General features: G+C 38.9%; 1 protein-coding gene across 3 annotated transcripts in view; it reads left to right on the top strand.

Moving 5' to 3' along the window:
* The window catches only part of ASCC1 (activating signal cointegrator 1 complex subunit 1), a 107,367-nt gene that overhangs the window by 5,380 nt on the left and 89,911 nt on the right, over positions 1-12,076 (top strand). For 2 of the 3 annotated variants that reach the window (XM_021699625.1, XM_021699627.1), the window contains exons 4-5: positions 2,538-2,635; positions 9,210-9,388. In XM_021699625.1, coding sequence (XP_021555300.1) covers positions 2,538-2,635; positions 9,210-9,388 — 277 coding nt within the window. The remainder of the gene's footprint in view (positions 1-2,537; positions 2,636-9,209; positions 9,389-12,076) is intronic. The other variant, XM_021699626.1, reaches the window with a different exon arrangement.

Here is a 12,076-nt window from a genome sequence, read left to right as displayed (position 1 = left end):
AGATTTTATTTATTTATTTGACAGAGAGAGACAGCGAGAGAGGGAACACAAGCAGGGGGAGTGGGAGAGGGAGAAGCAGGCTTCCTGCAGAGCAGGGAGCCGGATGTGGGGCTCGATCCCAGGACCCTGGGATCATGACCTGAGCCGAAGGCAGACGCTTAACGACTGAGCCCCCCAGGTGCCCCAGGAAGATTTCTTTCTTATTAATCATTTCCGTAGGTTCATTTGGATCAAGGAAGAAATTACTTGACCAAACTAATTTATGATAAAATCCTAATGGTTGTAACACCTGTCCATGGACTAGATGTAATATATTAGTTCTCGACATCAGGTGCACATTAGAATCACCTGGGGAGCTTTTAAAACTCCCTATACTTGGGTGCACCCCAGACCAATTAAATCAGAATCTCTGGGAGCTGGACTGAGGCATCATTAGTTTTTGAAGCCCCCCAGGTGATTCAAGTGGGTAGCCAAGATTGAGAACTACTCGATCTGGTAGGAATTTCTACTTATATGTTTAATAAAGGAGTCACCTTTTCACGGTGTGTCTCTTATTATTGTAGTGAATGTTTTAGACTCCCCAGGTAAACCTCTTTTGAATCTGGCTATGCTCTAAATTGGAAGGATGCCATTATGGGCTTAATGAGGATGGTATGGACCATACTGAGCTACGTGCCAGTCACAGGAAAGCCCTTTTATATATGATCACGTTTAATCCTCACAAGTTTATTATACTTAGGTATTATTCACTCCATTTTTGAAAGTGAAGAAATAGGTTTAGAGCGGTTAGATGACTTGCTCAAGACTTGAGTCTAAAACTTCTTTAACTTCAACCACTTCCTTTTTAAAATGCTTAGACTGGGGGCGCCTGGGTGGCTCAGTTGGTTGAGCGACTGCCTTCAGCTCAGGTCATGATCCTGGAGTCCCGGGATTGAGTCCCACATCGGGCTCCCTGCTCAGCAGGGAGTCTGCTTCTCCCTCTGACCCTCCCCCCTCTCATGTGCTCTCTCTCTCTCTCTCATTCTCTCTCTCAAATAAATAAAATCTTTAAAAAAAAAAAAAATGCCTAGACTGTTAATAACACATTGAGCCAGCTACTTTTGTTTGTGTGTGTTTTTAAACATCTTATTTTTAAGTAATCTCTACACTCCAACGTGGGGCTTGAGTTCACAACCCCCAGATCAAGAGTTGCATGCTCTACGGACTGAGCCAGCGGGGCACTCCAAGCCAGCTGCTTTTTGTAAGAGGCTTCTCTATTAGCCACATGCTAACCAACAGTAGCCTGGGTGAAAGTAGCCCTTATTGATAAGGCCTGGAAAGACAAAAGCCTGACAAAGTGGGTGCCAACACAGAGTGCAACACAGAGAAAAACTACAGGGAAATTGTGGCGTTTCAGTCCTCTTCTAAACATCTTGTTTTCTGTTTTTTTTTTTTTTTTTTTTAACCTGGCTTACTACAGTAGATCTTAATGGAAATAATTGGGCTGGTTATTCCAGGTAGAAACAAATGCACAGTTTTAGACCTAGTCACCCGTATTCTTGGGCACTGTAATTGAAATCATAGAAGCCAAAATACTGTTGGTGATGGGGAATTTTTTTCTCTTTGTAATTCTGTCTTTGAGTCTTTAGTGCTCTCTACACTCTGAAACTTTTCCCTTGGGATCCAGTAGTCTCATTTACTTTAACACATATTATTACTGTGGGTTCCAGAAGATAACCTTGGATTGTCAGAGTTATTTATTCCAGGAGGCCCAGACAATTAATGTAAAGGAGTCACTAGATGGTTGAAGCAGAGTAGATGAAACGGAGTAGGGAGTGATAGGGATTGTGATAAGCTCATGTTCCATTTTTAGGGACGAGAGTAAGCTCCAGCCCATTATTGCCATGGGTTGTCAGATCTTCTAATTTTTCCAAAGAACCTGGAAATCTATATTTTTAGGTGAAATTTCCCAATTTTTAGGTGAAATCTCCTGAACAAAACATGTATTGCTGAATTCAGCTTGAGGGTTACCTGTTTTCTCTTTTTGCTTTTGAAGGTATTCTGGATAATCTCTCCTAAATGATGGATTCGTCTCTTTGCTAAGCTTTTTACCCTTATTTTATTAATCAAGGATAATTCTTTTACAATGAACTCCTAATATAGTTAATTTGCTCTCTAAAGGACAACGTTTTCCCCAAACTGTAGACCCACTGGTTGCTAGAAGTGCCTTTTGAGACAATGCCAGCTTTCTTTTCAATGAACTGCAGACCCATGTTTTGAATCTAATATTGAAGAGCAGACAGGTGTTGGGCATGGCATGGTTATTTCTGTTTATTCATTAAATTGACTGTAGGGCCTCATTTTGCCCATGAGTGCAATGCAGCACATTCTATAAAGCTATACAACTTGTAATTTCTCTACAAATATTAAGCCTTACTGAAGCACTTTTCTGTAAGGGAGTATCTGTGGCCACATATGATTTAAACATGATGGAATTCTTTATTCTGGTACATTTGACTTAATGTCCTTCCATTAATTAATTTTTCTTTATATTATAGGCATATAGTTGGCAAAAGAGGGGACACTAGGAAGAAACTAGAAGTGGAAACCAAAACATCTATTAGCATTCCTAAGCCTGGACAAGAAGGAGAAATTGGTGAGACTTGGTATATATAAGTTATATTTGCAATCACTTTTGCTTGAGTATGGACTAGTGTGACCCAATGGAGGTATTTAGTGATTGTATTCTTTTTTTTTTTTTTTTTAGTGTCCCTGGGTAGGATTGAATAGTGACTGTATTCTTTGTGGGGTTCTGCAGCAGTTGGCCTTTTTATAATATATCAGTATCAGTCTCCCAAATGAAGAAAGATGTAGTTATACAACCTTATCTTGACTGAGTATCTGGGCCTTCACTTTTTTACTTCACTGTGTACTGATGTTATAAAGCTACCAGATTTTGTTGTGTATTAGGAGAATAATTTCATGCTTTACCAGCTTGAAATGGAGTTTGTGAATTGTTTCAAGTTAGAATTAGAGAAAACCAGTGAGGTCAGCAGATTTGCAATAAAGTTCAGCCCTTTCCAGAAGGGTTCTCTTGTTTTTACCTTGCTTTGTAGGCTGGGAAGGATATTATAAAAGTAACAATTAAAATAACCTGAATCAAGTAACTGCTCAAGCGAGGAAAAATAGTTCAGTATAAATCAAGTCAGAAAGGATCTGTACCAAGCATCATTGTGAACCCAGGGCACAGGCTTGTGTTGTAAGATGGCTTTGAGTGAAGGGCACTGTAGGGACAAAATTTAACAAACAACAAAAAAAAAGAAACTCATTCTAAAACGATAGGACTCTTTCAAAGTCAAGTAAGTGCAGCAGCCTCCAATAATACATTTTTTATAAACACCCATAGGTTTTATTAAGTTTTAGGGGAAAAAAATTACTAGTGTTCTTCTCATTTTGTGCTCTGTAAGAACAGTCATCACAACAGATACGATGCAGGTGAGTGTAGAGCAGTACTGCCCAAAAGGACTTTCTGTGATGATGGGAATGTTCTCTACCTCCACTGTCCAGTGCGGGAGTCACTAGCACGTGTGATCGTGAGTACTGGAAATGTGGCTAGTGTGACTGGGGAACTGAACTTTTAATCCCATTTCTTTCTAATTCATTTAACTTTTCATTTAACTGGTTGCATGTGGACTCCTGTGTTGGGCAGCAAATGCTAGAGTTTTCCCCAGCCCTTTGGTAGCATCAGCAGACACTAATATGAGAACTTTAATGACATTTTTGAAGGAATTTCAATAAAATATTCAGCTCTTTAGAATTACAGATAGAAAAACCCAGGTCTTTCCTTAAGTTTTAAAGTTCAAGCTACGGGGCACTTGGGTGGCTTAGTCAGTTAAGCATCTGCCTTTGGCTCAGGTCATGATCTCAGGGTCCTGGGATTGAGCCCCATGTCGGGCTTCCGGCTCAGTGGAGAGTCTGCTTCTCCTTCTTCCTCTGCTTCTGCTCTCTGTCTTTGTCTCTCTCTCAAATGAATAAATAAAATCTTTAAAAAAAAAAAAAAGTTCAAGCTACAAATATTGAAGTAATTTTATAATTGCAGTAAAGTTTATTTCATTACCTAGTTTTTTCCTGATTATAAATTAATACATGCTTTCAAAAAAAAACAAAAGCTTACAGAAATTATATGTGAAGTATAAAGGGAAGTCTTGTAATATGAATTGCAGACATGATCACTATTAACAGTTGAATATATTCCTCATTTTTTCTATCCATATAGTAACTATAATAATTTTTATTTTATTTATTTTAAATTTTTTTTTAAGATTTTATTTATTTGATCGAGAGAGGGAACACAAGCAGGGGCGAGTGGGAGAGGGAGAAGCAGGCTTCCCGCTGAGCAGGGAGCCCGATGCGGGGCTCGATCCCAGGACCCTGGGATCACGACCCGAGCCGAAGGCAGACGCCCAATGACTGAGCCACCCAGGCGCCCCTATAATAATTTTTATTGCAGTAAAATTATAACATGCTATAAATGTGGAGATCTTAGCCATTTTAAGATGCCGGAGTCATTCCAAAACATATCCAGAAAAGGGTAGGTGGGTTGTAAAGATTCCATTTTGACTTAGAAAATACAAATATTTCAGTGTGAAACCCAGTGTGTCAGTCATATCGTTAAAAGTAAGAATTCAGTGGAACTAATTTAATTGAAAAACAAGAGGATAAATGGGCCTATTGGTCTTGTAGGGAAGTAAAGTACAGCAAAATCAAATTTATTGGTTAGAGTGAATTGAGTTGTAATGTGAGACTAAGACCGGTTGTGGTATTTGCTGTCATTTATTCATTTTCTTTTGCTTCTCCCAAGTTAGAGCTACTAAAGAAGGAAATGATGTAGTAGGCTTTAATTTGTCCTCTCAACAAGGATCTGGTCATCTAGTCTGTTTTGAAGTCTCAGGTAATGGGATATTGGAAGGTGCTTTCAAAATGATATTGTTATTATAGTTAGAGAATTGTTTTTTAAAAGTTTAATGTCAATGCCTTTAATTCTCTTTTTCCTATCTGTCCCTTGTTACAGTCCCTAGACCACTTGCCATGCAAATTCTGGTCTTCTCAGATATTAGTGTTTGTAGAATATTTCTAACCTCATTGTATTTGCTCTTTAGTCATTAATTGATTAACTTTGAATCTTTTCTGGAAATGAGGCTGAGGACCTTTCAGTGAGGGCCCTTTTTGGTTCACTGTGTTACAGAGATGAAACCACCTTCTTAATGAAAAAGAATAGATTAAGCATTTTGTACCTGACTTTTACAGAAATAAAACATAAAACATGAGTTTTTTTTTTTTTAAGATTTTATTTATTTATTTAATTGACAGAGAGAGAGAGATAACGAGAGAGGGAACACAAGCAGGGGGAATGGGAGAGGGAGAAGCAGGCCTCCTGCTGAGCAGGGAGCCCGATGCGGGGCTCCATTCCAGGACCCTGGGATCATGACCTGAGCCTAAGGCAGTCGCTTAACCGACTGGGCCACCCAGGTGCATCTGTATTTTTTTTTTTTTTTTTAAACAGTAGGATGGGGAGACAAGGCAAGTTAAACTTGAGGGTTTTTTTTAAGATTTTATTTATTTGACAGAGAGAGACACAGCAAGAGAGGGAACACAAGCAGGGGGAGTAGGAGAGGGAGAAGCAGGCTTCCCGCTGAGTAGGGAGCCCAGTGCGGGGCTCGATCCCAGGACCCTGGGATCACGACCTGAGCTGAAGGCAGACGCTTAAGGACTGAGCCATCCAGGCGCCCCAAACATGAGTTTTAAGCTTCCTTCCTTTCTGCTCCTTTTCCATTTAGTTTTTCACCAAATTTTTGGTCTTTGGCAGAGATAATTTTTACTTTCCTTTAATTTTGTCCCAGTTTGCCTTCAAACCCTCCTTTATCAGCATTTCTCTAGCACAGTATTTGAGTACCTGTTATGGATACTTCCCTTCACTGAGCATTGAGTCTTTTGGATTCTCTGAGTATTCTGTCTGATAATATAAATGATGCCATTAGAGAACACCATATGTCTACTTACATTTTTCAGCTATCACTTTTATCAATTTTTGACTTAGGCAAATTGTTCTCAGGCTTTCTGTTAACCCATTCATTCAGAATCTACTTCTTTTCCTAGAAATGTCTGTCTTGTTTCCTTGTAGTAAAATGGGTGTGATACTTTCATTCTTACTGAGGAATAGAAAGGTTGTTTTTACAGAAAATTTCACGTGCTTTAATGGAGAGTATTAGGATAAACAAATAGAATTATTTAATCTCTGTAGTTGGGTGGAAGGACAAACTTTGTGGTCTTTAAAGCACAGAGCCGATTTTGCTACTATTACAGTTAATACTTCAATATTTTATATCATATTCATAAGTCTGTCTTTCACAGTTTTAATAAATGGTCTGTTGAAATGCCAATTTTGTTCGTTGTTCATATCTTTTGCACCTTTCCTTAGTTGCTGTTTTGAACCAAGCCCTGTCAGTTCTACGACCTAGAGGTTTAATCTCTGCTTACGTTGAGATTGTGTAATCCCTAAATGATTTTGTTTCTTTGCAGACAGTGGGCTATGCTTTGTGCCGTACCCCCTTTCATTTATACATAAAGGCATAGCCCAGATCAGAGAAGGCCAAATTAATGCCAAAACATGGACATTTGGTATCCACCCATATAATGTATAGATAAGCATTTTACTTTAATTTTCTGTTTTCATACATATATTATAGGATTATATATATTGTAGTAGACTCGCTTTTAGTTTTTCACGGTAGCCAATCTCTAATGCTGCCACAGTCGTCTTCTTTTTTTTTGAAGAGTTTATTTATTTATTTGACAGACAGAGATAGAGAGAGCAGGAACACAAGCGGGGGAGTGGGAGGGGTAGAAGCAGGGCTCCCACCGAGCAGGGAGCCTGATGCAGGGCTCGATCCCAGGACCCTGGGATCATGACCTGAGCTGAAGGCAGACACTTAATGACTGAGCCACCCAGGCGTCCTGCCACAGTCTTCTTTTAAATTGAGGTAAAATTGACATGACAGAAAGTTCCATTTATTGCTCTTAACTTTTTATTGTTGCTTGAATTTCTATGTGATGTAGTGTTCATACTTTTTTTGTGTGTAGTTAATATATACACAACATAAAGTTTACCATTTTGACAATTTTTTCTTTATGTGAACTCTACACCTAATGTGAGGCTCAAACTCATGACCTCCAGATCAAGAGTGACATGCTCTACTGACTGAGCCAGCCTTGGACCTCCCATTTGGACCATTTTAAAGTGTTGAATTGAGTGGCATTTAGTACATTTACAGTGTTGTGTAATCATCACTACTATCTAGTTTCAGAACATTTTTATCCTCCCAAAAGGGAGGATACCTCATACCTATTAAGCAGTCACTTCCCAGTCCCATTCCTCCGTACCTCCCCAGTCCTTGCCTATCACTAATCTACTTTCTGTCCCTCTGCATTTGCCTGTTCTGGCTACTTTCTTAAATGGAAGCATATAGTGGCATTTTCTATCTGGTGTCTTCCACTGAGTGTGATGTTTTCAAGATTCATTGATATTTTTGCATGTATCTGTACTTCATTCTCTTTTTGGGGGGAGCTGAATACTATTCCATTGTATGGAGATGGGACATTTTGTTTATCCATTTATCTGTTGGACACCTGCGTTGTTTCCACCTTTTGGTATTGCGACTAGAGCTGCTCTGAACCTTCATGTACGAGTTTTTTTTTGGACACTTGGGTTTTGTTTTTTAAAAAAATTTTTTCAGGATTTTTTCTTGTATTTCATATTATTATTATTATTATTATTTTTAAAGATTGTATTTGTTTACTTGACAGAGAGACAGACACAGCGAGAGAGGAACACAAGCAGGGGGAGTGGGAGAGGGAGAAGCAGGCTCCCCGCCGAGCAGGGAGCCTGATGCGGGGTTCAATCCCAGGACCCTGGGATCATGACCTGAGCTGAAGGCAGACGCTTAATGACTGAGCCACCCAGGCGCCCTATTTCATATTATTTTTAAAAATCTATTCTTTTTTTTTCTTTGAAGTAAACTCTACCCCTAATGTGGGGCTCAAACTCATGACCCCCAAATCAAGAGTGTGATCTGACTGACTGAGCCACCAGGCACCCCTTGAATACCTGCTTTTACTTCTTTTTTTTTTTTTTTGACAGAGATAGCGAGGGCAGGAACACAAGCAGGGGGAGTGGGAGAGGGAGAAGCAGGCTTCCTGCTGAGCAGGGAGCCCGATGTGGGACTTGATCCCAGGACCTTGGGATCATGACCGGAGCCGAAGGCAGACGCTTAAAGACTGAGCCACCCAGGCGCCCTGCTTTTACTTATTTTGGATTTCTATCTAGGAGTGGAATTGCTGGTCAGATGGTAGTTCTCGTTGTAACTTTTTACATATGGTAGTTCTCCTTGTAACTTTTTAAGGAACAGCCATACTTTTCCATAGCTGCTGCACCATTTTACATTCCCACCTGCAAGGTATGAGGGTTTGCTATGAAGCTATACAGCTTTTTTTAACTCATTTTTCTACTTCATGAGGTGGTCTTTTTTTTTTTTTTTTAAGATTGATTGATTTGTTTATTTATTTGACAGAGAGAGAGGGAGAGAGAGCGCGCACGCACAAACGGGGAGCAGCAGAGGGAGAGGAAGAGAGAATCTTTTTTTTTTTTTAAAGATTTTATTTATTTATTTGAGACAGAGAGAATGAGAGAGAGCACATGAGAGGGGGGGAGGGTCAGAGGGAGAAGCAGACTCCCTGCTGAGCAGGGAGCCCGATGTGGGACTCGATCCAGGGACTCCAGGATCATGACCTGAGCCGAAGGCAGTCGCTTAACCAACTGAGCCACCCAGGTGCCTGGAAGAGAGAATCTTACGCAGGCTCCATGCCCAGCACGAGCCCGACAAGCGGGGCTCGATCTTACAATCTTGAGATCTGAGTGTAAATCTAGGGTTGGACGATTACTGACTAAGCCACCCAGGCACCCCAAGGATATTCTGTTTTTAAACCTCATTCTGCTTAGATTGAATTCATTAGTAATTTTCTTACCCTTGGTACTGTACCTTGTTCAGACATTATGTACTCATTCAGGACTGTTCGAGCTCTGCAGAGATGATAGTATTAAGGCCACTTACCTTACAAGCACTGGATGGTTGTGTTAAACATCCCTCCCCTCCTTTTTTTTTTTTTGCTTGCAGTAATCACTGGCCAGCATCGAAGTGGTGTAATTTCAGCTCGAACTCGGATTGATGTTCTTTTGCTCACTTTTAGAAGAAAGCAACCCTTCACTCACTTCCTTGCCTTTTTCCTCAATGAAGCTGAGGTTCAGGAGCGATTCCTGAAGTTCCAGGAGGAAGTACTGGAGAAGTGCTCCATGGTAAGCAGCAAACAAAACAAAACAAAAAGTTAAAAAGTAAAGAAAAAGTACAAAAATGGTGGTTCATAATTCAAACAGTAGAAAGATATGCATTTCTTCTCCCACCAAAAAAGGTAACCATTTCTGATGCTTTCTTATGATTCTAAACTGAAAAAAGAAGTATAGACATATTGGCACATAAGCCTCTATGTATTACTGAAATATTCTTTAAAACATAAAAGTATTATCCTAATATACATAATGTTCTGCACCTTGTGGGGTGGCAATGTTAATGAGAATCCATTATCTGTAGATCTTCTGCCCTGGATGGTAATGGCTTATTTGGGATTAGTAACTAGAAGAAATTTGCACATAGAATTCTCATTCTTATGTAACAGTGAAATGCTTGTGACCAGGATAACAGCAGATAATCTAGATTAGAAAACAAGTTTTTTTTTGTTTGTTTGTTTTTTAAAGATTTATTTATTTGAGAGCGAGAAGGAGAGCATGAGCATGGGGAGGGGCAGAGGGAGAGGGAGAAGCAGACTCTGTTGAGCAGGGAGCCCGATGTGGGGCTCGATCCCAGGAGCCTGAGATCATATCCTAAGCTGAAGTCAGATGCCGAACCAACTGAGCCACCCAGGAACCCCTTAGAAAACAAGTTTGAAAACTTCTTTTGGATATAATTTTGGGCGATTTAAAGAAACATTGATTTAAAAAAATTTATGAACGTAATATATGTTTTTTTGTTTTTTCTTCTTTTAATATATGTGTTTTATAGAAAGTTTAGAAAATAAAGAAAAGATGAATAAAAAGTCACCCATAATCTCACCACTGAGAGATAATATTGTGGCACATGCACAGATGTTTAAAAAAATAGAATTTGGCTTATATATGCTTTTATATCCTGCTTTCTTTGAAATTTTGCATTATTCCATGATCATTGTTTTGTCATTGAACAGAAATCTTTCCTTTTGCTTTGGAGACAGGAAGGAAGTTATAGCAGTCATGACTAAAATAACATAATCTTATTTCAATTAACAGTTCAGATAACTTGATTTTTAATGACTGCTTAGTATTCTATTATATGGATATATAAGGATGTGGTTTGAAGTGGTAGGGTTTGGAGCCAATAGTCAAGAAAGTACTCTTTTTTTGAATTTTTTTTTAGATTTTATTTATTGATTTGAGAGAGAGAGAATGAGAGACAGAGAGCATGAGAGGGAGAGGAGGGTCAGAGGGAGAAGCAGACTCCCTGCTGAGCAGGGAGCTCTATGCGGGACTTGATCCCGGGACTCCAGGATCATGATCTGAGCCGAAGGCAGTCGCTTAACCAGCTGAGCCACCCAGGCGGCCCCCAAGAAAGTATTCTTGAGACATCTTGGGTGCAAAAGGGTGGTTTTATTACAGCATGGGGACAGGACCCATGGGCAGAAAGAGCTGTACCGGGGTCATGAGGAGTGGCTGATTATATACTTTCAAGTTGGGAGGGGGTTAGGGATAGCGTAAGTCTCTTAAGGAATTTTGGGAGCAAGGTTTCCAGGACCTCAAAGGCTAGCTGTTATTAGGAAAAGGCCATTTATTACTGTCTAGTAAAACCCTAGTCATGAGACCCTTCAGAAGTATGGGTTGTATGCTTGGGGGATGATTGCTAACATATATCTTGGGGGATAGAGATAAAGGAAGTTTCTAAAGGAATTTTATGTGTTAAAGTAGACTTACAGGATCCTGGGGGGTTGGGATAATGTTAAGCTAAGATTGCCTTTTGCCCTTAGCAAAGTATCACATCAAGGTAGCTTGAGTACCTAAAGGAATGTCACTCTGCCTGTTTGAAGGATTTATCAATGGGCTGTAAGTAGTAAGGAAATTTAATTTTTCTCTTGTCTTTGTTTCCCACGTCATAGGATAATAATTTATTTTATCTTTTTAAATTATTTGTTTTTCATTATTATAAATAATGATGTTATGACTCTTCTTCTGCATACATTTTTCTGTACTAGTCTAATTAGTTTCTTAGTAAATTCCTGAAAATGGAAAAAGAGTATGTGTGTGTGAGTTGAGGGTTTTGACATATATTCCAAATTACCTTCAGGAAATGTAATAACACTTAACATGTCAAACTGTAGTTTTCTTTTGGTTCCTTTTCCCACCCTTGCCATTATTGGTGTTATTATTCTTTTAAGGTTTTGTGTTTTTGTAATCCAGTTGACAAAAAATATTAGCTCATTGCTTGATTGTTCATTTATTTGATTATTGGTGAGATAAGATTTTTTCATATATTTAATTCTTGTTTCTTCATGTCTTGGTGCATTTTTCTCTGAAAGTGTTCATTTTTTTATTTGTCAGAGCTTCATATATATTAAGAGGATCAGTATTACTTCATAATTTACATTTAACTTTTTAGTTTCTTTGGAATGTATTTTGATATATAACAAGAGGTAAGGTTGTAACTTTTTTTAGCCCCTATTAAAACAGTTATCTGCAGAAGAATTAAAGAATCTTTTATTTTACCTTAAAAATTATCATGCACTAAAATGGACTTTTTGGGGATGTGTTTAGATTTTTCTTTTAATGTTTTATTTTTAAGTGATCTCTACACCCAGTGTGGGGCTCGAACTCATAACCTTGAGATCAAGAGTTGCATGCTATACCAACTGAGCCAGCCAGGTGCCACATGGGATGTGTATAGATTTTTGTAACCAACTACTA

Source organism: Neomonachus schauinslandi, chromosome 6 (assembly GCF_002201575.2).
Source record: "Neomonachus schauinslandi chromosome 6, ASM220157v2, whole genome shotgun sequence".
In the NCBI taxonomy this organism is placed as follows: Eukaryota; Metazoa; Chordata; class Mammalia; order Carnivora; family Phocidae; genus Neomonachus; species Neomonachus schauinslandi.
Note: the sequence above shows the minus strand (reverse complement) of the source record. Positions and strands in the feature narration are given on the sequence as shown.